The sequence below is a fragment of the Physcomitrium patens genome, chromosome 26 (genome assembly GCF_059467195.1).
Source record: "Physcomitrium patens ecotype Gransden chromosome 26, ASM5946719v1, whole genome shotgun sequence".
Lineage (NCBI taxonomy): Eukaryota > Viridiplantae > Streptophyta > Bryopsida > Funariales > Funariaceae > Physcomitrium > Physcomitrium patens.
Genome location: NC_143435.1, coordinates 1798629 through 1820960, shown reverse-complemented (window position 1 = coordinate 1820960; position 22332 = coordinate 1798629). Strand labels below are relative to the sequence as shown.

At 26.1% G+C, this 22332-nt stretch overlaps 1 protein-coding gene across 1 annotated transcript; it reads right to left on the bottom strand.

Annotated features, from left to right (window-relative positions):
- Window positions 1–18140: 18140 nt before the first annotated feature.
- Window positions 18141–21937, bottom strand: LOC112277717 (gamma-glutamyl hydrolase 1). Its single transcript, XM_024510362.3, has 9 exons — window positions 20521–21937; window positions 20211–20303; window positions 19971–20060; window positions 19732–19826; window positions 19279–19429; window positions 19065–19127; window positions 18854–18942; window positions 18609–18704; window positions 18141–18441 (listed from the first exon to the last, which is right to left on the bottom strand). The coding sequence occupies exons 1-9, from the start codon at window positions 20836–20838 to the stop codon at window positions 18405–18407; spliced, it is 1032 nt and encodes a 343-aa protein (XP_024366130.1). The 5' UTR covers window positions 20839–21937; the 3' UTR covers window positions 18141–18404.
- Window positions 21938–22332: the final 395 nt, after the last annotated feature.

Genomic DNA, 22332 nt, shown 5'->3' with positions numbered 1-22332 from the left:
AGTTTGAGGCTGATATGCTTTAGATGGCGCTATCCCAGATGCTCCATTGTTATGGAGTCCTACCATGACTCCTTCGATCTCTGTTGTCCTATGTGACAACGAGGCAAGAGCATTTATGATGGCGTCTAGTTTGGATTCCAAACTTTCAGCCATTTTAACGTCTTAACCTTCGGCTAACCTTCAGAAAGAAGAAAAAAGAGTTTTGACAAGAGGACAATATTGGTTCAGAGGAGAGTACTCCGCAACCTCTAAAATGCCTTAAGAGTCCAAGATGAGGGGTAATCCACTCTCTCCAAGAAGAATAAGGCTCCAATATTGAGAAAGAAGAGATATCAGTTTAGAGGAGGGTAATCCGCAACCTCTAAAACACTAGCACACCTTCAAGAAGAGGGGTAATCCACTCTCTAACAAGAAGGAACTAGCTCTGATACCAGTGAAAATGCAGTCTCGACAAACTGTCACGGACACAAAATACAGACTTGAAATCTAACAAGAAGTTCAAAAAGAAGTGGCAGAACTAGATTAAACAGATGAGTACAAGAACAACACCAGAAAGGTGAGCTAGAACTCCAAGAGATGTGTTGTCGAGACTGAAGAACCCTTCAGCCTCGACTCCTATATATACTACTGAATAGGAAGCTTCTCGAGCTACTTCCGCTAACTAGGACGCTTTTCCAACAACTTCTACTAATTAGGAAACTTCTCGAGCAACTTCCTAGAATCTATCAGAATATTTTAGAACCTTCTAAGAATATTCTAGAACCTTCTAAAAGAATCTTTAAGGAATATTCTAAGAATCTTCTAGAACCTTCTAAAGGAATCTTTAGAGAATCTTTAGAGAATATTCTAAAAGAATATTCGAAGAATCTTCCAATGTATGTCCATGACACAAAGACTCGATGAGGGAAAATATACAAAAAGGCTATTTCGATATAATAAGTCAAAATATAAACAAGTAGGTATATTAAAAGGAAATTGGAATGGCTATTGCCACAAGACAAGAAACTAAAGACTCTTGAACCTGGACTAGAAGCAAGAAAGGAGTTGACAAGAGTGAAGAAGCCTTCACTCTTGTCTCTATATATACTATCTAACTAGGGGCTACGTGGCGACGTTCTATAGGACCTCCAATATGTGTTGACTTTGTAGGACACATGCCTTGACTTACAAGGCAAGTTTTTCTACGTGTGGGCCACATAGTTAGCTTGATCTTCAAGCTAACAACATGTGTGGCACATGGCCAACTTGTTGACCACGTTTCTAATCCAAAAAGTCAATTAAAGACACCTATGAAGTCAAAGCAGCATCTAGGAAGTTTCTAGGAAGCTTCTATATTAAATATTATAGAATTAACTTACTTTTATCTACTTTTACTTACTTCTACCTATTTCTATATGTAATTATTAGCTTACATGATTATGGCCGTGACAATATATCAATATCATGACCTCTTTGATAATATCATTTCTTACTAAGGATTTTAATTTATATCAAAATTTTTAAAATTCTTTTTTGAAATATTAAAGGTGGATATCCAACTTTTTTTTGTCTTCCATCATCAAATCGATAGTCAAACAAAATGAATCAATTAAGTTTTGGAGCAGTCTTTGAAATATATTATCAACTATCAATAAGATGATTAGATGTCATATTTATCTTTAGTAGAGTTTATTCATAATAATATTTTTTATGTTTCTATTCAATAAATACTATTTTATGCTAATTATGGTTACTATTCAAAGCTTCCTTTATTAGATACATCAAAGGATAAAAATCTAGGAGCTAAAGATCTTGCAAAATAAATGTTATGACTTTAGACAACTTTGAATCTCCATTTATCAGCACCTCAAGATTCTTACAAAGCATTTTTAGACGAGTTTAGAAAAAAGTCCTCCACTTTTCAAATTAGAGATAAAGTATGGCTTCTTCTAAAAAATATCAATAAGTTAGACTATTAAAGATTGGTGCCATTTTATATTCAAAAGTAAATTAATCTAATAGCTTATTGGTTGGAACTATTCACATCCATGAAGGTATATCTAATTTTTTATATTTCTTTCTTAGAAGCTTGTATATAATTAATTATTTTAAAAAAAATACAACTATCATTGCTTTACATTGAAATAAATAATCATGTAGAATACAAAGTAGAAAAAGTCCTTAATTCTCGATAAAGAAGAAGCAAGTTAGAATACTTTTTTTTATTGACATAGCTACAATATCAATGAGTGCATATAGAAACCAATAATAAAATCTAAGTAATATACTGCAAAAAGTATAAGAGTTTTATAGATACTATCTTCAAAAATCTAAACCTATTTTATAATGACTTCTCTATAAAGTTTCTGCTAAGATGTTTTATTATAAAGAAGAAAATAGGTATTTTTTATAACAACTTTATATTTTAGTGTATATAGTTTATGATCCAATATGTCAAATTGGAGAGTATTTAAAGAATCTTTAGATCATGAATTTCAAGTAGAACTAGATTTGGAGCTTTTTTTATTACATTTATTAAATTAATGATATTAGCTCTTATAACCTTTGTAAGATTATCCTTAAAATGAAACTAGACCTTCTTAAGAAAAGAAACATCCATGCTATAGTCATTTCAAATAGAAAAACTTCCAAGATGATGTTCAAACTTTGGTCATTCTATTGTAAGTTGATACAATAGAGCCTAATGGAATTAAAGTTATTTTTTATAGATATTTTGAAGGCCTAAATGTTAATTAGGTCCAAAGAATAGGTCTTTAAAAAGTAGATAAAGATAGCCATTATTACTATTTGAATAGATCAATCTATTCTTGGACTAGAGATCAATAAAAAACATATGTTTCAACTACTATTTAATAAATCCTTGAATTTTTGTAAATGTAAAATTGATGCTCCTTGTAGAAATCAAATTCAAAAGAAGAAGTGATATTATAGACATCCAACAAGAAGATTTTTGAAATATTCTTAAAATATTTTATTAGATTCCAAAATATTTTAATAAAATATTTTAAAAGGTTTTCAAAATATTTCAATAGAAGATTTTAAAAAGATTTTAAAAAGTTCTTAGAATACTTTAGTAGATTTTAAAAAGTTTCAGGAGGATTAAAGAAGTTGTTCAAGAAGGATCTTAGGATTATTTCATCTTTAAGCAACATGAAAATTTTTCAAGAAGCTTTTTAATACCTAGTATATACTAGAGTTAAGATTGAAGAGTTCCTTAGTCTTAACAATATGTCTTTTGAAGCTGTAATTCATCTCTCTTAGTATTAGTTTTATATTCATTTGGTCTAATCAAATTCATACTAGCTTTTTTGTTGGAACTCATTTGTTCAACTTCATATTTGATCTTTTGTATAGTGTATCTATAACAAAAATTATATCTATATATTTATAAAAGTCATAGATAGTTGTCTCTTGTCTTCAAAAGATATTATCTATGAATATGTTTTTATAAAAGTAGTAACAAATGATTGTAATAAATTTGTAGAATTTAAAATAATTAAATCTTTAGCTAATTCAATTATTTTGGATTTATTGCAAGTAAAAAAATATAATCCTATAATAAATTGGAATTCTTATAATCTTATTTTTTTGTAAAAAATAATTAAGAATATTGTTAAATAGGTAAATAAATAGTCATAAGTCTACTGTAATCAAATCTTTATTTGTATATATAAGAACTTTTATGTATGTTACAAAAGAAGGCTCACTTTTTTTTTTTTTTTTTTTTTTTTTTTTTTATATATGCTACATCTATTTTTAATAGAAGAAAGATTTCAAGTAATATTTATAATCAATATTAAGATCATGAAGAAATTTTTTTTAAAAAAATATTAAAAATCTTTTAGATCATTATCTCTACAATTACTAATTTACCTTTATAAGAGATTTCAACTACTATTTAGACTATTCTATAGCTTTTTTCAAAACAGATTGGCTACATTCAATGAATACATTGATGAAAACATAGCCAAGAATTTCATAAGCGATTCAAAATTTCTAACATGAGCTTCTACTTTGTTTGTGAAGAAAAAAATAGATCACTATAAATATCTGTAGATTATTTAGAAATCAATAAGATTGCCATTAAAAATGACTATCATCTATTTTTGATATTTTAACTTCTTAATCAATTAAATCAAGTCAAGATCTAAAAAAAAATAGATATATAAAGAATATGCAACTTAATACATATAAAAATAAAAGATGAATGAAAGAGTGCCTTTTGAATTAGGTATGAGCATTTTGAATATAATGTCATGTCTTTTGGATTTATAGATGCATCAATTACTTTTCAACATCTTGTATTCTCTAAAGCATTGAGGTTGGACATGATATACTAATTTATCTACTAGTATCTAAAAATTGGAACCACAAACCTATTGATTCTATACATATGCTAGAACAAGATTAGATCAAATTTCTAACCAAGTTTGATGCACTCTAGATCAAATCTTATATTTTCAAAGAAGTTTTTGATAATAATTTAATTCAATTCAATTCAAAATATTAGATAAAAAAGAATTTTTTACATAAACTAATGGAAGTCATTATAAAAAATATAGGATATAAAAATTGATTCTAATACCAATATAAATTTTCATGTTTTTTAATAGTTCTAGGTTAAATCTATAGCTTAATTATATCTTTATTATATTATAATATTACATTTATAGAAAAAGTCGCAAGCATGATTAAGTATTTTTTCTTAAGAAGTCATGGTTGTCTTCAATGTCACTGATAGAACTAGATTAAGTTGCTATGGATTTCAAATCATATAGTCTCTAATTTAAATCTTGATAGAATTATAAGTGCTATCTATATTGAATTAGTGAAAAAATAAAAAGTTGATATATATAGATATGTTGAATCTAATACTTATAATTTTTCATTATTTTTTTTTTAAGTCAAAGTCTAATTATTTTTCTTTTTATATTTCATATTTTCTAATTGATAGTAATATCTATTTTGATAATTTTATTTTTTATACTTTTATACTTTTATACTTTTATTTTTTATTTTTTATTAACTATGTCAAAGATAAGAATTGGATTTTCTCTATTTTTACAAATAGTCCTAGATGGTCACTATATGTGAATTCCATCAATAGATCTTAATTAATAAAATTATTAAAAATATAGATTTTTAATTATTTAAATATAAAATATTAAAATTTAAGGTTATTTTTGATGATTTAATTATTTATTAGAATTTAGCAATGTTTATAAGATACAAGAATCTTATTAGAAAAAAAATTATAAAAATGAAGTCTTAGTAACTCTTAGATGTAATTATCTTAGTTAATTCAATATGTTTACTTATTTTTGAGTATTAAGGATTGGTATTAAGACCAATGTCTATATTTAACTTATATGTATATATAATTAAAAAATAATAAATATCAATCAAAAGTTAAAAGGAGTATGAGAAAGAACCTCATGTCTTTATATTTATATTAGAAATAAGATTTTTAGTAGATTTAAATTTATTTTATTGCTATAAAAAATTACCAAGGTAGAAAAATTTGGTTTTGATTTGATTTTAATATTATAAAAATATTATAAGAACTTTTAGAATTTATTTAGAATTATTTAGGAAGTTTTAGAGAAAATATCAAGACTTTGATAAAATTAAATTTTTACCACCTTGGGAGCTATTATGAAGAAATGAAGCAAATTTTATAAGCTATACAAAGTCCCAAGGTTAATTGGATATTTTTAAATACCATAGTATAGTTAAAAATAAAAAATTATTATTTTTATTAATACAAAATAGGAGGACTAGTAGCTAGTGTCGTTCTTGTAGGAAGAGAGGTGCATAAGTTCCATATAGATTGTAGCACCTTGAATAAAGTTAAAAAGATAAGACTAATGCCTTGTGACCTCTCTTTATTAATCTTTATATACTACATGTGAGCCTTGGTGATGCTTAAATCCTTGATCTATAAGCAAATTATCTTTGATATAAAATATTTTTATTCAAATTTTTAAATTATTTAATTAATATATTTAAACTTTCATAACTTATTCATACTAAATTATACATATATATATATATATATATATTTAAATATATTTATATTATATCATTAAAAAGATAAAAAATAAAATATTTAAAAATATAAATTTTATTATTAATTTTATTTTTTATTAGATAAAAATCTAGTAAATATTTTATAACTAAGTTTTCGAATATGTATTTTTTTTTTACTTATTTTTTATTTTTTCTTATTTTTTACTAATTGCTTATCTCACTTTATATTACTAATTATAAGAAACCTTTCATTGAGGCCATCTTGTAATTTGAATCGAGGGATGAATTTTATCTTATATATTTGACATGTAAAGACAAACTTGAATAGATCAAAGAAGATGAAGCATCTTCTGAAGCCTTGAAGATAATATTTATTTTTGCACCAATTTTAATGACTTTTATAAGATATTTTTTTATAAAAATAGATACATTAAATTTTGCTATAGATATGGTGTTATTACAAATAGAAGCAGATGATAAGCTCTACCTTATAGATATTCATTCCAAAACATTTTAGTAGCCAAGATCAACTATAAGATCTACAACAAAGAGCTTTTTGTAATTGTCAATTCATTTTAAGAATAGCATCATTATTTAAAAGGTACTTCTAGTCTATTCATTGTATATACAAATTACAAGAATTTTAAGTACTTCACATTGGCACATGTTTTGAATCATTACTAATTTAGTTAAATCATGTTTTTTTCAAGGTTTCATTTTAAGATCACTTTTTGATCCAAAAAACAATACGATTTATTAAATGTTCTTTTTTTTATTTTAAAAAAAGAGATGTAATTTTTGATTAACAAAAAATAATTTTCTTGAAGCGTAAGCATTTTCATTATTGAGCAATAAAATCAACATTGATTTTTAATTCAATTTTTTTTAAATAAGTTTTATTGAGTATGTCCTTTTAACTTCTTATTTATTATATTAAAAATAATTCTTTCAAGTTCTATGATACTTTCAAGTATGAGTTTAAAAATAATCTATTCTATTTTGAGAGATAATTATATATATTTTAGAAGACAAAGTATGATTACGTAATTTTTAAGCTTGTCACAACTTTCCAATAGTCAGATATTTTGAATACAACAAGACTTTAAAGCTAATATCTAAAAACATTTGGTGGCATCAAATATCGAGGATAACTAAAGACATTGTATAATCTAGTGATATTTGTTTAAGTTAAAAAATTCCTTATCATTAGTCTTATAGACTTCTTAGCTATTAACTATTCCAAAACAATCATAGTCTTTTGTTTCTATGGATTTTATTAAAGCTCTTTTAGTCTTACGTTCTTATAATTTTATATTTGTGATATTAGATTATTTTATAAAAATATTCTATTTTATATCATATATAAAATCTATTATAAGTAAAAAAAATAGATAAATTTTTCTTTGATAATATCTATTGCTATTATAGATTGTTGAAAGATATTATATCGAATAGAGAAGCCTAATTTATATAAACATATTAGAAAATTATTTTTAAGTTTTTAAAAGAAAATATAAAGCTATCTTTGACTTTTTATTTTAAAACTAATAAATAAATAGAGTACGTAAATAAATTTTTTAAGGAGTACTTGAGATATATGATTAATTAAGAAGATGATTGGATAACTCTTTTATTATTGATAGAATTTGCTTATAATAATATGATATATTATTCTATATAAAAAATATCTTTTTTTGTTAATTATGTTTATTATCCATAATTTAATATTGTTGACTTTTCAAAAGTTAATAATTGAATAGCAAAAGATTTAGTGAATTGTTTATCTAAGCCGCATATAACAATGAAGGCACATTTAAACAAAGCTTAAGAATGAAAAAATACCAATAAGGATGCCTATTACAAGAAGTAACTTCAATTCTACATTGGTGATAATATATAATTACTTTGTCACAATATTAAGACTAGTTACTTTTGTGAGAAGTTGAATTATTATAGGCTTAAACTATTTTTTATTTGTAAAAAAAATCAATCTAATTGCTTAACTATTATATCTATTAGAGTCTATAAAGTTTCATCTCATATTTCACATGTCTTTTATCAAGCCATATAAGACAATGAATATCTTGAAAAAAAACAAATGCCATCTTTTTTTATAGAAGTAGATAATAATGAAGAGTTTAAGGTAGAAGAAGTCTGGATTGAAGGTGGCACCAAAATAGGTTGAAATATCTTGTTCATTGGTGTAGATATGATATTATTAAATACACATAAAATCCAACTAAATATGTTGAAAATACAACAAAGAAAGTTGATGCTTTTTAATGATAACACCTATCAAAATTAAGATGAAGAATAAAAAATCTTTACTATTAAAAAAATGTGATTCAAGAAAGGTTACATTCTACTTCTTATTTATACTTTTTGTGTGTTTATGGTACTCAAGAGATGGAAAATCAACAATCAACATATTCAATTCAAGAACTATTGTTTGCTGATTCATTAAATGTTATATTATAATTGGCATAAATTTCAAGATGACATAATCAAGATGAAGATTCTTTAAAGCTATTTCTTGAATAGATGGTAAGATACAATATGTTTGATATTATGTTCTTAGAAAAAAATTTAGATATTTGATAATTTTATTGAAATTAGAAACAACCCTTGATGGTCTTATAAATGTTTTGTTTGAAGGAAGTTACAAAGGCTTCTACAATAATTAAATAATGAAGTGATCTTCTTGCCTTAGAATAGAATATTATTAATTACTAATAAGACTTTTTAACTACCTTCAAAAGAAACAAAAGTTAGAATATGTGGCAAATACAATTTATCACATCTTGAACTTCATTAACATATGATTACTACTCATTATGAAATTTATATCCAAAAAGAAGGTAATATCATATGTATATATAATTACCTATATGAATAGATGGAAGTAGATAAAAATAGATAAAATAGATAATTTCTTATAGAAAAGCTTTTAAGAAGCTTCTTAGATGTTGCTTTGACTTTACATGTATTTGTAATTGATTGATAAGTTAGAAACTTGGTTAACAAGTTAGCTACATATTGCTCATATTAATAGGTTATGGTACAAGCTAATTATATGGCACACAAATAAAAAACTTATCTTATAAGTTAAGACATATGTTTATTAAATTGAGCACTTATCAAAGGTTCTATAGAAGATTGCCACATAGCTCATATCTAAATAGTATCTATAGAGTCAAGAGTGAAGCCTTTTTTACTCTTAATAACACCTTTTTAGTTTGTAGTCTTGTTTCAAGACTTTTTAATCATCTTGTCTTTAGAAAAAGCTATTCTATTTAATATTATTACTATCTTAGGTGATTTTTTAGTCTTTTTAAGTAACACAAGAGAATATTTATTTTTAATATCTTTGAGTTTTATGTCCTTGTTAGATATATATTTATTCTAATATTTACTTAGATAATATAAATAGATAGAAGTAAGTCAAAGTAGATAAAATTAATATTTTAATTTATAAAAAAGCTTCTTAAAAGCTTTATAGATACAAATTTGACTTTATTTACATTTGTAATTGATTAATAGGTTAAAATTTTAGCCAATAAATTGAACATGTGTTGTACAAGTTGATTATTTGTAAGACAAGTTGGCGGTGTGGTACATATATAGGAAACTTATTGTGCAAGTTAGATGTATGTCTCATGAGTTAGACATAAGTTAGAGAACTTTTAGAACATTACTATATAGCTTCTAGTTAGATAGTATATATAGACATAAAAGCTTTATTTATTCTTATCATTTCTTTTCTTATATATAGACATAAAGCTTTATTTATTCTTATCATTTCTTTTCTTGCTTCTAATTTAGTTTCAAGAGTTTTTAGTTTCTTAACCTTTGGTAATAGCTATTCCAATTTTTTCTTGAGTATACATAATAATAATAATAATAATAATAATAATAATAATAATAATAATTATTATTATTATTATTATTATTATTATTATTATTTTATCTTCCTTTAAAACATATCTCAATTATTAATTTATATTCTTATCATTCTTTTCCTTAACAATAGCCTTTATTAGAATTTATCAAATCTTCTTTAAAAATATTAATTTTTATAGAAATAGAAAGTCTTTATGTATAAAACACAATAGAACTTTGGTCTTTAAAAGAGCTTGAGCTGAATTTTAAAACTTAAATTTTTAACAACTATAAAGAGTTTAAAATTTAAAGTTTTAATAATTATAAGAAGTTTAAAACAAGGTATAGAATTTGATAGTAGAATAAGACTTATGTTTAATGGTTGTAATCTAAAAACGCTTAATTGCAAGGTTTTTATTGCAATTAGATTTGAGCTTATACTTTGTGCCTTGCATCATTTGACTTAATGCAAAAATCTTATATCATGATTTGTATTTTTATAATATAAATATAAGTTTATATAATATTTTAGTTATATTTTATCTATTTATATAGGTTCTAATCTTAATGAATAAATTTTAAAGGATAAAAAAATTATTGCCATTATTTGATTTGTCCCTCCGGAACTAAATCTTTATAGTTGGCTCTTTTCAAAGAGTCAATTTTTGCATGTGGTTAACTTAATTTACCACTTAAGTAACAACATGCAAAATTTTTATGTTTATACTTTTGAAATTATTTTCGATAGATTTTTTATGTTATTTTTTAAATCATATCAAAACTAATTAATAAAAACCTTCTCATTTCAATCAGCATTTCAAGTTTATTCAAATATTTCAAAATTAATAATAAATAAACATAATTCTTATAGAAGAGACTAAATTTTACTTCTTGATAGTTTTTCTTAATTTATTTTTTTATTTTAATTTTAAATACATTTAAAAATAAATTTTAGTTAAGTAATAATTTTAAATTATTTCTTAATAAAAATATAAATTAAGAATGAATAATTTTAGATAGAAGGGTGTTCATAAATCATACTTGAGTAATTTCGCCAAAATATAAAGAAGGATATAATTTTGAGAAGAATTTGATCTATTGTACAAATTTCTAAATTTTTATCTGAATTCTTTAAACTTCATTGATATATTAATCTTAAGTTTTTTCGTACTTATGATGGCAAGATTTTTAGAATATACTTATTAAATTGATTTACTTTTACTTCTTTTTTAAAGTTATACAACTTTTTAAAGTAAAAATTAATATCAATATTTAATTTCTTCTAAAGAATTAGCCTCATTTTTGCTGAAAGATTATTAAAATTCTTATAAAGATACCTAATAGTTTTGAAAGTATTGTTATTTCTTCCACGTGTAGCATATATAATTTTTTTTTCTTTTCTTTTCAACTAAGTTTATTTTGATTTAGATTTAGAATATATAATGCTAACAACCACATAAGTCAAATTAGAGTAAGATAATTTACAATCTTTGATACTAAATATATTTTTAAAAAAAATAATTAGACTATTTTATATAAAAAAATAAATATTAAAAATAAAAATATGAGTTCAAAAGTGAATGGTTAACAATATTTAAAACAAAAATGAAAAGATTTCTTAAGAAGAGAGATGATTTATTCATTTCTTAAAAAAACAAATATAATAAGTTCATACTCTTTTTAAATTTATAAGAACTTGAATCACAAAAAAAAACTTTGAAAAGACAATATACTTTTATGTTATTGAAAGAAAATAATAAAGAAATAAAAGATAAAAATAAGATAGAAAGAAATTAAATTGACTAGTATCAATTACAAAGAATTTAGAGAGTTTTGAATAAAAACTAGAATATAAGAGATATGTTAATAAAATTAAAGATGGTTTTAGTCTCGCCTCCATATATACTAGCTATTAAGAAGATCTTATAGAATATTTTAGCAACTACATGGCTTGTGGCCTAACTATAAAGTTTTAAGTTACTTCTATTACAACTTCTTAAAAGTGAAAAAAAACTTTTAAAACAAGTTTCAATATCAATATAGCAAATGTATGAAAGACTAAAAATATAATTTGAATCTTAGAGACTTCTATAAAGCTTCTTAAGCAAGGTATTGTTTACATAATATGTCTCTATATACTTCTATTTATACCTATTTACTTGTATAATATAGGTATTTATTAAATCCATATTAAACTTATATCTTAATGATTTTTTTATATGCACAAACCTAAACCTTTTATTATTGCATACATTAATTCTTTCTTTCTTTGTTGATTTAATACATACATAATGTGTATGTATAAATTCTTTATTCTTCTCTTGATTAAATCTATTCAATCTTATAAAATCTATACTTAAAATAAATTATCTTATTAAAAGACTTGTTGATAGCTTTTGAAACTTAATCTTATAGTGATTTATATATATATATATATATATATAACTAAGATATATTTGGCATTATTAAATAGATAGTTATGCCTTGTGATTGCAAATAGGTAAAGAAGGAAATATTGATAATCTTCAAAAGAGAGATTATAGCTTAGTTGATATAGTTTCAAGTTTTTGATAAACTTGAGAGAAAAATCAAGAAATAAGAATTTAATCATGCAATATCTATTGGATCATTTTCATCTAATTAAATAAATTATAAATAAGAATTTTTATTTTTTTTGGTTTTTTGTCAATTATATTAGTTTTTTTATAAAAATAGTTTTGAGGTTGGAAAAAATTAAAAATAAGATTTCAAATATATAAATCATTTTTTTAAATACATTGTATTAGTACGCTTTATTAGAAAAAAATCTTCTATAGACGAATGTTCTTCTTACACAGCTCAATTAGAAGAAATAATAGAAGATTAACTACTTCAAGAAAGAACTTTGTCAAAAATATAATTTATTTCAAGAAATCAATAAATTAAATGTGATTATTCAACATATCTTTTTACAATCTTTATATGTGACTTTATTTTTAGCATCTACACATTTTAATTGAAGGATCCTAAATTTGACTTTAAAATATTATAAATTGAGATATTTTATACAAAATAGAAGCAATTATTTTTTGAAATTAAAATCACATTAATTGGACTTTCTAATAAATTATAGAAGCTTGTCTAACAAGCATCAATATATTTATAAGAATTTTTAGAAATATTTTTTTAAAAATAATAAAACATATTATCTATATTTTTTATACCATTTCATCTAAGGAAATTATTGATTAGGAAATTAGAAGTATTAATTATTGATTTAATTTTTCAAAGATTTATATTTATTTTTATTGATTGTAATAAATATTTATATATGATTTTTTTCCATAAGTATTAATAATAGAATATATTTTAAGACTTTAACAATCCTAAAAAGTAGAGGGAACCAATATAAAATCCACAAGCTAAATTACATTGGAATTACAACATCTAACTATATCAGCGACTTAATAGAAGAAGACAAAATCGTCTTTAAATATAAAAAATAAGTCAAATAAGAATTTTGAGAATATATAAGTAAAAGATTATATAAGGATAATATAACATCAAATTCAAAATATTTAATGATCATGCTTGATTTATTATAAAAAAAAATTAATTAGTATATAATAATAAATAACCAATATCATTTCTTATAGACTCTTTCATTAATCTTCTATCATATAAGGAGCTAAAAAATTAGAACATAAAAAGCAAAGAGTGTAATGTAATTTAATAAAATATAAGTTGATTTTTTCTATTGTAAGAAAATTTTATTTATTAAGATAGTAATTTAATTTTTGAATAGATTAGAAAAACCATATATAAAAGCTAAATGTGATGCTAATAGAAATTAAGTAAAAAAGAAGTATATTATATTATGATTTTTTACAATTACAAACAAGTACATTTTATTTGAAGAAGTTGTAAAACAAATTTCAAACACCACTAAAGTTATTACAATTATTAAATCAATTAAATTTGTAAAAACAGTAAATTTTTATTAAAAAAAACTTTGGAACCAGGTATAGGAGAAAAAATGATTTTTTTTTAAATCAATAAACATCTTTTAAAATAACTAGGTTATTTATCAAGATAACGAAAGAAATTTTTATTTAGACAAAAATAAATAAAGAAATAAATAAAGTAAAATAATGATAAATATATATATATTTTAAATTTTAGATGGACCAAATAAAAATTTGATAAGTAAATCTATCCAAATTGATGTTATATGTCACTAAAAAGAGTAAAACTTACTCTTTAGATCTATAGTTCAAATCGGGATACTTTAGAAATAAGTAGGTCTATAATGCAACATATCAAATGATTTCCTTCTAACTTAGTTTAAAATTTAGAAAAGACTTTTTGGTCATCTTAAATCAAAATTTGATAATAATTTCTATTATTAGATTTATTTTTTCTAGCATAAAACTGAAAATAGACTTTATTATGTAAAAATTAAAAAATCATAAATAAATTCATATTAAAAATAATTTTACACAAACTTCCAGTTTGAATATAAAAATATATAACTCAACTTTAGTAGTGGCTAAAAAAATATAAACTTAGATAAAAAATGGAAGAAAAAAAAAGTAGTAAGTTGGAATATAGTTTATATTTATAATCAAGTTAAAGACAATTTGTATATTAACAATAACTGCAATAATGTTTTGGTATTGTACTTCATATTTGTACTATTTATTTCCACTCTCTCTTTCTCTCTCTTGCTATGCTCTAATAAAAATTAGTCTTTGTTATGAGTTATAATACTTTGATTAATTGCAAGTATTTAGCCATCCTATTTTATCAATGGCCTCAATTCTTTTAACCTAGTTTGTTTTAACCTAAACTTTAGGATGTTTGGTTCTCAGATGGATCAAGTATATTTAATCTCCTTTCTATTATTTAAACCCTATTGGTTTTGTTCTTATGTGAATTGGGCATCTTTAATCTACCTTCTATTATATAAATTCTATTAGCTAAGATCCTCTTTTTGGGTTTTTTTTTTTAAAATGCCCTTAGTTAATTAGAATTATATAATAATAAGACACAAAATGATGGAATAATAAACTTGCTATATTTTGGTTAAATAGAACTATTATGATTAAATATAATTATTTAACCAAAATGTAGCAAAAAACTAGTAGTTTGTTATATCTCAATTAATATATATATATATATATATATATAATATTTTATTATGACATTGTGTGATCAAAAATTAGAAAGGGATTTATTATACAATAAACTAGATGGTAGTATCTTTATTGGAGATTTGATTAAGATAATTGGAATAGTCCTTATATCTAAAAAATCATATAAAAAATAGTCCTGGTTAAATTATTAGAAGTAGCAATAGATAAATGATATTTTTATCTAAGATTAATTATTAGATATTAATTTTGTCTAATGACCTAAATTTTAATTAAAAATATTTTTAATTTAGATTAAGATTATTAAAAAACATAACAATTTTATGTGACTAACTTGGTATAGAAAGGTGGCTATAAATAATTAGTGAGCAAAAGCTAAGGTTGACATATTTTTTAGAATTGTTTTGTTTGTAGATCTCTTAAAGTTAAAAAACTTAATTTTTTTTTTGCAAATCATTTTATGATTGTGGAATTTGGAACTAGGCAAGATCTTTATTGTACAAACTTATGTCTAGTCTAAGATGTTTAAATAAACAAATAAATAAATATATATATATATATATATATATATATATTATCAAAGATGCAAAGAATACATGTTAATAAAATTCTTCTTCAATTTAATTGTTTTAATTTAATGTGATATCTTTTTGACTGATATTTTACATGGACTATGTGGACTTAATAAAAAAAATCATATTTTAAAATGTAAAAAATAGAACAATGTTTTTGTAAAGAAATTAATATAAAAAAATCTAATAAAAAATGATAGAATTCTATTAAAAATCACCTGCAATATCATAGAAAAACAATCAAACATCAGTATAGTATATTTTGGAAAAATAGGATAAATTGAGAATAGTCAAATTTATGATAGAAGAACAAATTGGTATCAAAATTTGATGGAATACTAAAGTTATACAATGAAGTTGTATATTACATGTAGTTGCAAATTAATAGCAAGTAGAACATGTAAAAATCTCATGTTGGTTTTGTAAAATAGGCGAAGTATGTTTGATTTTATTTATTTATTTATTTTCAAGTGAATAAGACTCTAAGATGTTTTTTTTCTTTTTTTTTTAATCTTTTAAGTAAGATAAAGCATTTAATCTGTTTTAATTTTTAAAAATAAAAATCATCATAAAAATAATATTAAATAAACTGATACATAATGCTATCAATTATTTTTTATTTTTTTCACATTACTGAATTTATTACTTTAAAAATATAATTTATATAAAATCTTTTTTATTAATATTTAAGATTATTTCTTTATTTACTTCTTTATTTCAACTTTAATACTAATTTTTTAAGATTTTATTAAAGATATAAAATTAAGTGAATTGTTAAAATATTATATTACATTAAAAAAAACATTATATTGTATAAGAAATTATAACTTACATTCTTTCTTTCTTGATTTGTTTTTAAAAGTATAAACCATATTTTTAAAGTATGTTATATATTCTTTTTGGTGTAATGCATGTTGTTATCTGTGAAAGATTACTGTAGTACTTAGTGCGTATAGCTTCCAATCATTTTCAAGTTGTTGTTAAATGGTTGATAAGCTAAGATCCATATTAAAATGGTTTTTAGAATGCTATCTTTAAAGAAATGTAGTTTCTTAAATAGATTTTAATTAATGATATATGAATAATTATTTTTAAAAATTAACATAGCTATTAATTATTTAATTTTTGAATCATTTTAATATATATATATATATATATATATATATATATTGAGATTATACTTCTAAAGATTTTGACAAATTAATTTTTATTTTATTTTATGTATACTCTTAGAAACACTGAATTTTATTCTTACTTTGCCTAAATTATAGACCCAAGTACAGTATGCATTCTATTTTTGTAAGCACGTATCTATATTTGTATTCATATAATATTATTTAGTATTGAGTATTTATGTCTAAAATAAATTAGTATTTTTAATATAAATTAAATTTCTTCAAATAAATTTTGTGTTTTTAATATAATTAAAATTTTCACTATAATTTTTGTGTATTTTTAATATCAATTAAATTTCTTCAAAAATTATAGTGAAAATTAAAACACCAAAAACTTTGTATAATACAAAACATATAGAAAGAGAAATAAATTATATCTTAAACATCAAATTATTTTCATTATTTTTATTGTAAAAAACTTCTTTAATTTTTTTTTCATATTATATCCTTTAATTTTTAACACATTGGAAAAATGGAACTAAAGGTCATAAGATTATTTGAAAATAATTTAAATACATTAAAATCATATATATATATATATATATATATATATATATATATATATATAAAATACAAAGTAAAACTTGATTTTTTTGAGATCTAATTTTTAAAATAATAATATATTTATAAAAAAATTAATTTTAAATTTATAAATTTAAAAAAAATTAAAGGTGATAATTTAAGCATGTTTTTATTAATTTAGTAAACGCTCTATTCTTATTTTTGAAAATATTAAAATTTTAAGTTATAAAATAGGATAAACTTTAACTAAAAAAATATGTTTATATATGTAGGATATTGCTATTTTCATTGCAACCCTCCACTTATGTAACATGTTTCTTTAGTCTTTTTTATTTCAATCAAAAATTATGTTCAATCAAATGATTTAAAAGATATTAAACAAAGGTGACATGCAATAGATAGAAATTTGTTGCAACAATAGCAAAAATCACAGTGGCATTAATAATACCATATATATATATATATATATATATATGTTTGTGTGTGATCTTATCCAATATAACATATTTATCCATATTATGGTAATATATACATCATAATATATTGATTAATTTACTATATATATATATATATATATATATATATATATTCATTGTTTAATACATAATTTCAAATGTTTAAAATTATTTTTTATTTACATTTTAGAATTCTATAATTTTATAATTTCAACTATAGTTACATATTATGTAGGTTAAGTTCTATGATGTATATAGCAAAATAAAAAAAATAAAAAAATAGAACCTAAAAAATATTGCAGTTTTGTAATCTTTTACAGTATCTACAAAATTTATAAACATTGAAAAGATAAGCAAGAGAGGAAAAAAAACATGTGCTCTTATGGACCAAATATTTATTTTCACTAGAATACTAACTAAAACACAGTAAAGGCATCTTTACAATAAAATTAACATTTAAAATAAGGTACAAAAAAATGTCTCTAAAAGTCAGAACATTTCTAAGAAAAAGAATAACTGGGATTCACCAGAATGTCTACAACCATTTATATATACTGAATGGCAACACTTCCCACCATTCCATAAAAACCGACAACAAATAGTAATGTACAAGGAGGTGGCTTTACAATGAGACCTGATTCAGTTGAAGACGTAAGCCTGATCGAAGACGCCCTTCCTGCATTCTCATGCACAACACAAGTTACCTGGCTATGGAAGGGAAGAATTACATGCGTGTGTGTGTGTATAATTGTATATATGTAATTATTTATTGATAAAAAACAGACTTAAAAAATGAGGTTGAGTCCGTCATGGTGGGTGACAGATCAGTTGCAGAGCTCGCACCCGTCTTTGCTGGTGTACACGGGATCGTAGTTGTAGATCAAAAATGCCTGCTCTTCCTCATAAGAGGCAGGCTTGTGAGATGATTTCCTTGCTTCACTGCAACCACACAATTCCATTCAGTTACATTAGTGTTGAAGGACCCTACAGCACACAAGTGACGGCGTGAAGACATGCAGATTCACACACATACACATAGACACAATGAAATCTTGTGCAGAAGTGAGCTTGGGGGTGGAGATCCATACGCAATTAGGTAGTTAGCCACGCTTTGAGTGACCCCGATGGCGTCTGCACTGTGAGGAATGTTGTCTACGCCCCACTCGTAAGCATTTTTCTGCAGGACACGATGTCATTTCGTGAAACCACTTATGCAGTGAAAGCAAAGAAGCGATTGAGCTTATCTGCTGAACAGAACTCTGAAAGTTCATACGAGGATAGGGTTTCTGGAGATTTTACCTCGGGATGCCACTGCACACCCAGAATGGGATACTTCCGAGCCTCTACGGTGGATACGTACAGCTACAGCAGCATAAACAGAAGGACAGAGCTATGTCAGATGATTGTCCTGTTGAGTAGATTGATTCGGCTTGTAACGAATTGATGGGAACTTCGTGCAGTGAACTGTGAGAGATGCATGCAAAGGAGCTAACAAAACGGAAAATGATTGTACCTTTTCGTTTAGGTCGGGGGTCACTGTAAGAATTTGGAAGAAATTGTTGAGTTCTGGCGTAGAAATCCACTTTTCTGGTGACAGCCCCCACTTGTGATTTTGCATTGCAAGTTTTTGATCGTTGAGCTCGTCAATGATACGAAGTGGGATCCTGCCCATCAACAGCAATGTAACCAAAGAGGAAAAGTAACCACACTATTTGTGCAATGAGCAGACCTTCTCAAACTACAGTAGCTTCAGGAAGGAGGGATGAGAACCAGAGCGTCATATTCGTGACGTTGGCGGATTTCGAACTTCCTAAATGGTTAGTCGTTGGGTTCACAACTTAAGATAGCTGCTAAAAATTTCTCTGTAGTAAGGCAAGCGTAGATGCTTGGGTAGGCGTTTATGCCCGAATTTCTGCCAAATTTCCTGAAACCTGGTAGAGTAACACAAGTTGGGCTTTAGTCTTACCACTGAAACATACTTTGATGCTTCGCGGAGTCGCCTACGAAGAGTAGAGGACCAGGATTGTTTTCAGCCTCGAACCGCTCCAGGATATAATGATTCTGCAAATTAGTCACGAGTAAGCCTTGGAAATCTGAATGTAGGGGGCAAATGAATGGAACCGTGCATATACTTGAGGGTTTCCAACTAGAGCTGGTTGATCTTGTTTAAGATCAACAAGAACAAGCCGGAGAAAGGATACCCACCTTGCTCACAATTATACTCAAAAGCTCAAAGCCAAGACAGACGCCGTAGACGGGGAAGTGATCTCCGCGGTCATTTGCTTCAATGGCCCACTGCACCAAAATTACACGACAAAACGAAATTTAATGCCCTCAATTCCCAAAGATACCAACTCTGTCCAACAATATCAACAAAAAGACATAAAACTTCAGCAATTCCCAAGTGGCCAGTAAATTAACAATTGGAGCAAGGCGGAGGATTACGTTGAAAAGCTTCTCAGCAACACGATAGAAGGGGGTGTCCTTCAAGCTGGCTCCACCTCCAGGAAACAAAACTCCATTTATTGAGGCAAATTTCTGAAAAATCGAAGAAAAGCTCACAATGATTCCCTGAAAAATACCTCGTATGATACTATCACAGAGAATGGGAACAACACGCATGATGCTTGGAAGAAAACCAGTTACAACATCCAACCACTTTTCCACAAAATGGTTGAGTCTTTCTCTCATAAACGCACCATGCAAGAATCTCTGTACGCAAGATCCTAGTTCTAAGACAGGTGGAGGGTGAGACCTTTCTGAGAGTCTCCTCGGGCTCGTTCCAGATCAGCGGAACAGCCCGAGCGCCCCCCATCTCCACGAACTTTACATATGAGGCAGCGATGTAGGACGTATTGTAATCAGGAGGCAGTGGTCTGCTTGTGAGCTGGTACTCTTCTCCATCTCCAGGCTGCGAGAGAACCCCAATCAGAGGTCTGCTGTTGAGAAGCGCCTCCGGGAGGATTTCTTGGCGTTGAGACGGTAACTTGATGCCAGGGATGCGTGCCCCAACGATAGCACCGCATTGTAGAAGCACCAGGTACAACAGAGCCGACGCGCGCATGGCCATCATTTTAGCGCCTCCTCAATACCAAAAATATGACCCGCAAATTCAAAATCCTGGGCAACACTTCGGGGTCAGCTAACAAAAGAAGGAAGCAGTCGACATGGGAAGTGTTCTACACTCCTCCTCACAACGTCACCCACACAACCAAAGTGGGCTTGCTTCAACCCGGTGCTCCAAAATCTCATCGCCTTTCAATCACGAGCGTCGCCGGCTTGTGAAGTCCATGTCAAAGGTACGAGGCATAATCCGTTGTCGTATAATTTCATGTGAATAATGTCCACCGCGAGAGCACCTCACGGCCAGCCGTTCAAAGACAGTCTCCAAGGAACGAGGCAACCGTTTCAACCATCCAATCGGGATTCGGACCCGATGCCGACTCCCATATTCAAGGGCCAGCTTCCAGGGATGAAGAAGGAGGCGTATCAAAACAAAACACGTCCTTGTGGCAGCACCAGTCGGTCTCTCGGATGATGATTCCTGCGAGACCCATGACGATGAGGAGCGTTCGATTCCATTCGATTCAACACCACCGAAGCAACCCATTGATTCCTTCCTTGCACACACCGTGTCGTGTGTGTTAATGTTAACGTGAGGGAACCGGATTCCTCAAAAAAGGGACGATCGAGTGGGGACCCACTTGCTAGATACCAATAGTGACGCCAAATCTTGACTTGTCTACGACGGAATCAGGTACCGATGCGGATAGTCGCATTGGGAGCTGAGCCTCCGACCAACAGTGCAGACGTCCAGGCATCGGCAATGGAAGATGCCTGCTTGCTTGCATGCATGAATGAGAGAGAGAGAGAGTGCAGATTTTTGCGTCGGTGACTTTTGCTGAATTGCGTGGAGCGTCGTCGTCGCGAATTGCGATGACGGGGGTGGTGGCTCGCATCGATCGAAGCTCGGCAGCGCCGTCGCCGACGATCGGTGCCTAAAGTAAATTTTCTATATTCTCACACACACACTGTAATGCAGTAATTATGTCTTTATTCGTTTACACTCAACTCAAAGTGTAACAGTGCAAACAAATTCTCTAGTGAATTCAGAGCCTAATACTGGAATCTCCTCTTACATACAGACACTTTCTAAATTGCTTCCTTTACTAACTACTCACAACAACACAATGAATCTCAACAAGTAGTAAGATAGTAGAAGAATCCTAGGTTATGTGGATGTAGAATGTGAATGGATGTTTCATCCAACACTCCCACTCATCCAAAAACGGTCTGCAAAGAATGCTAAGTCCTCTACTCCCACTCATTCTTGTAGAATAATTGGAAGCCTAAAATTTGTTGTTAGTAAACACCCAAGAGAGTGATTTGAATACACAATAATATTCTACTAACAATTTTCTTTTGAATCATACTTTGTAAGGTGTGAAATCACCAAGTTGGCAATCAATAGTTATGTTGAGTAAGTATACTATTATATTGACAATTTTAATCCAAAGTTTTAGAAGAAAGTCTTTTGCATGGAACAAACATTAGGCCATTTTAAAAA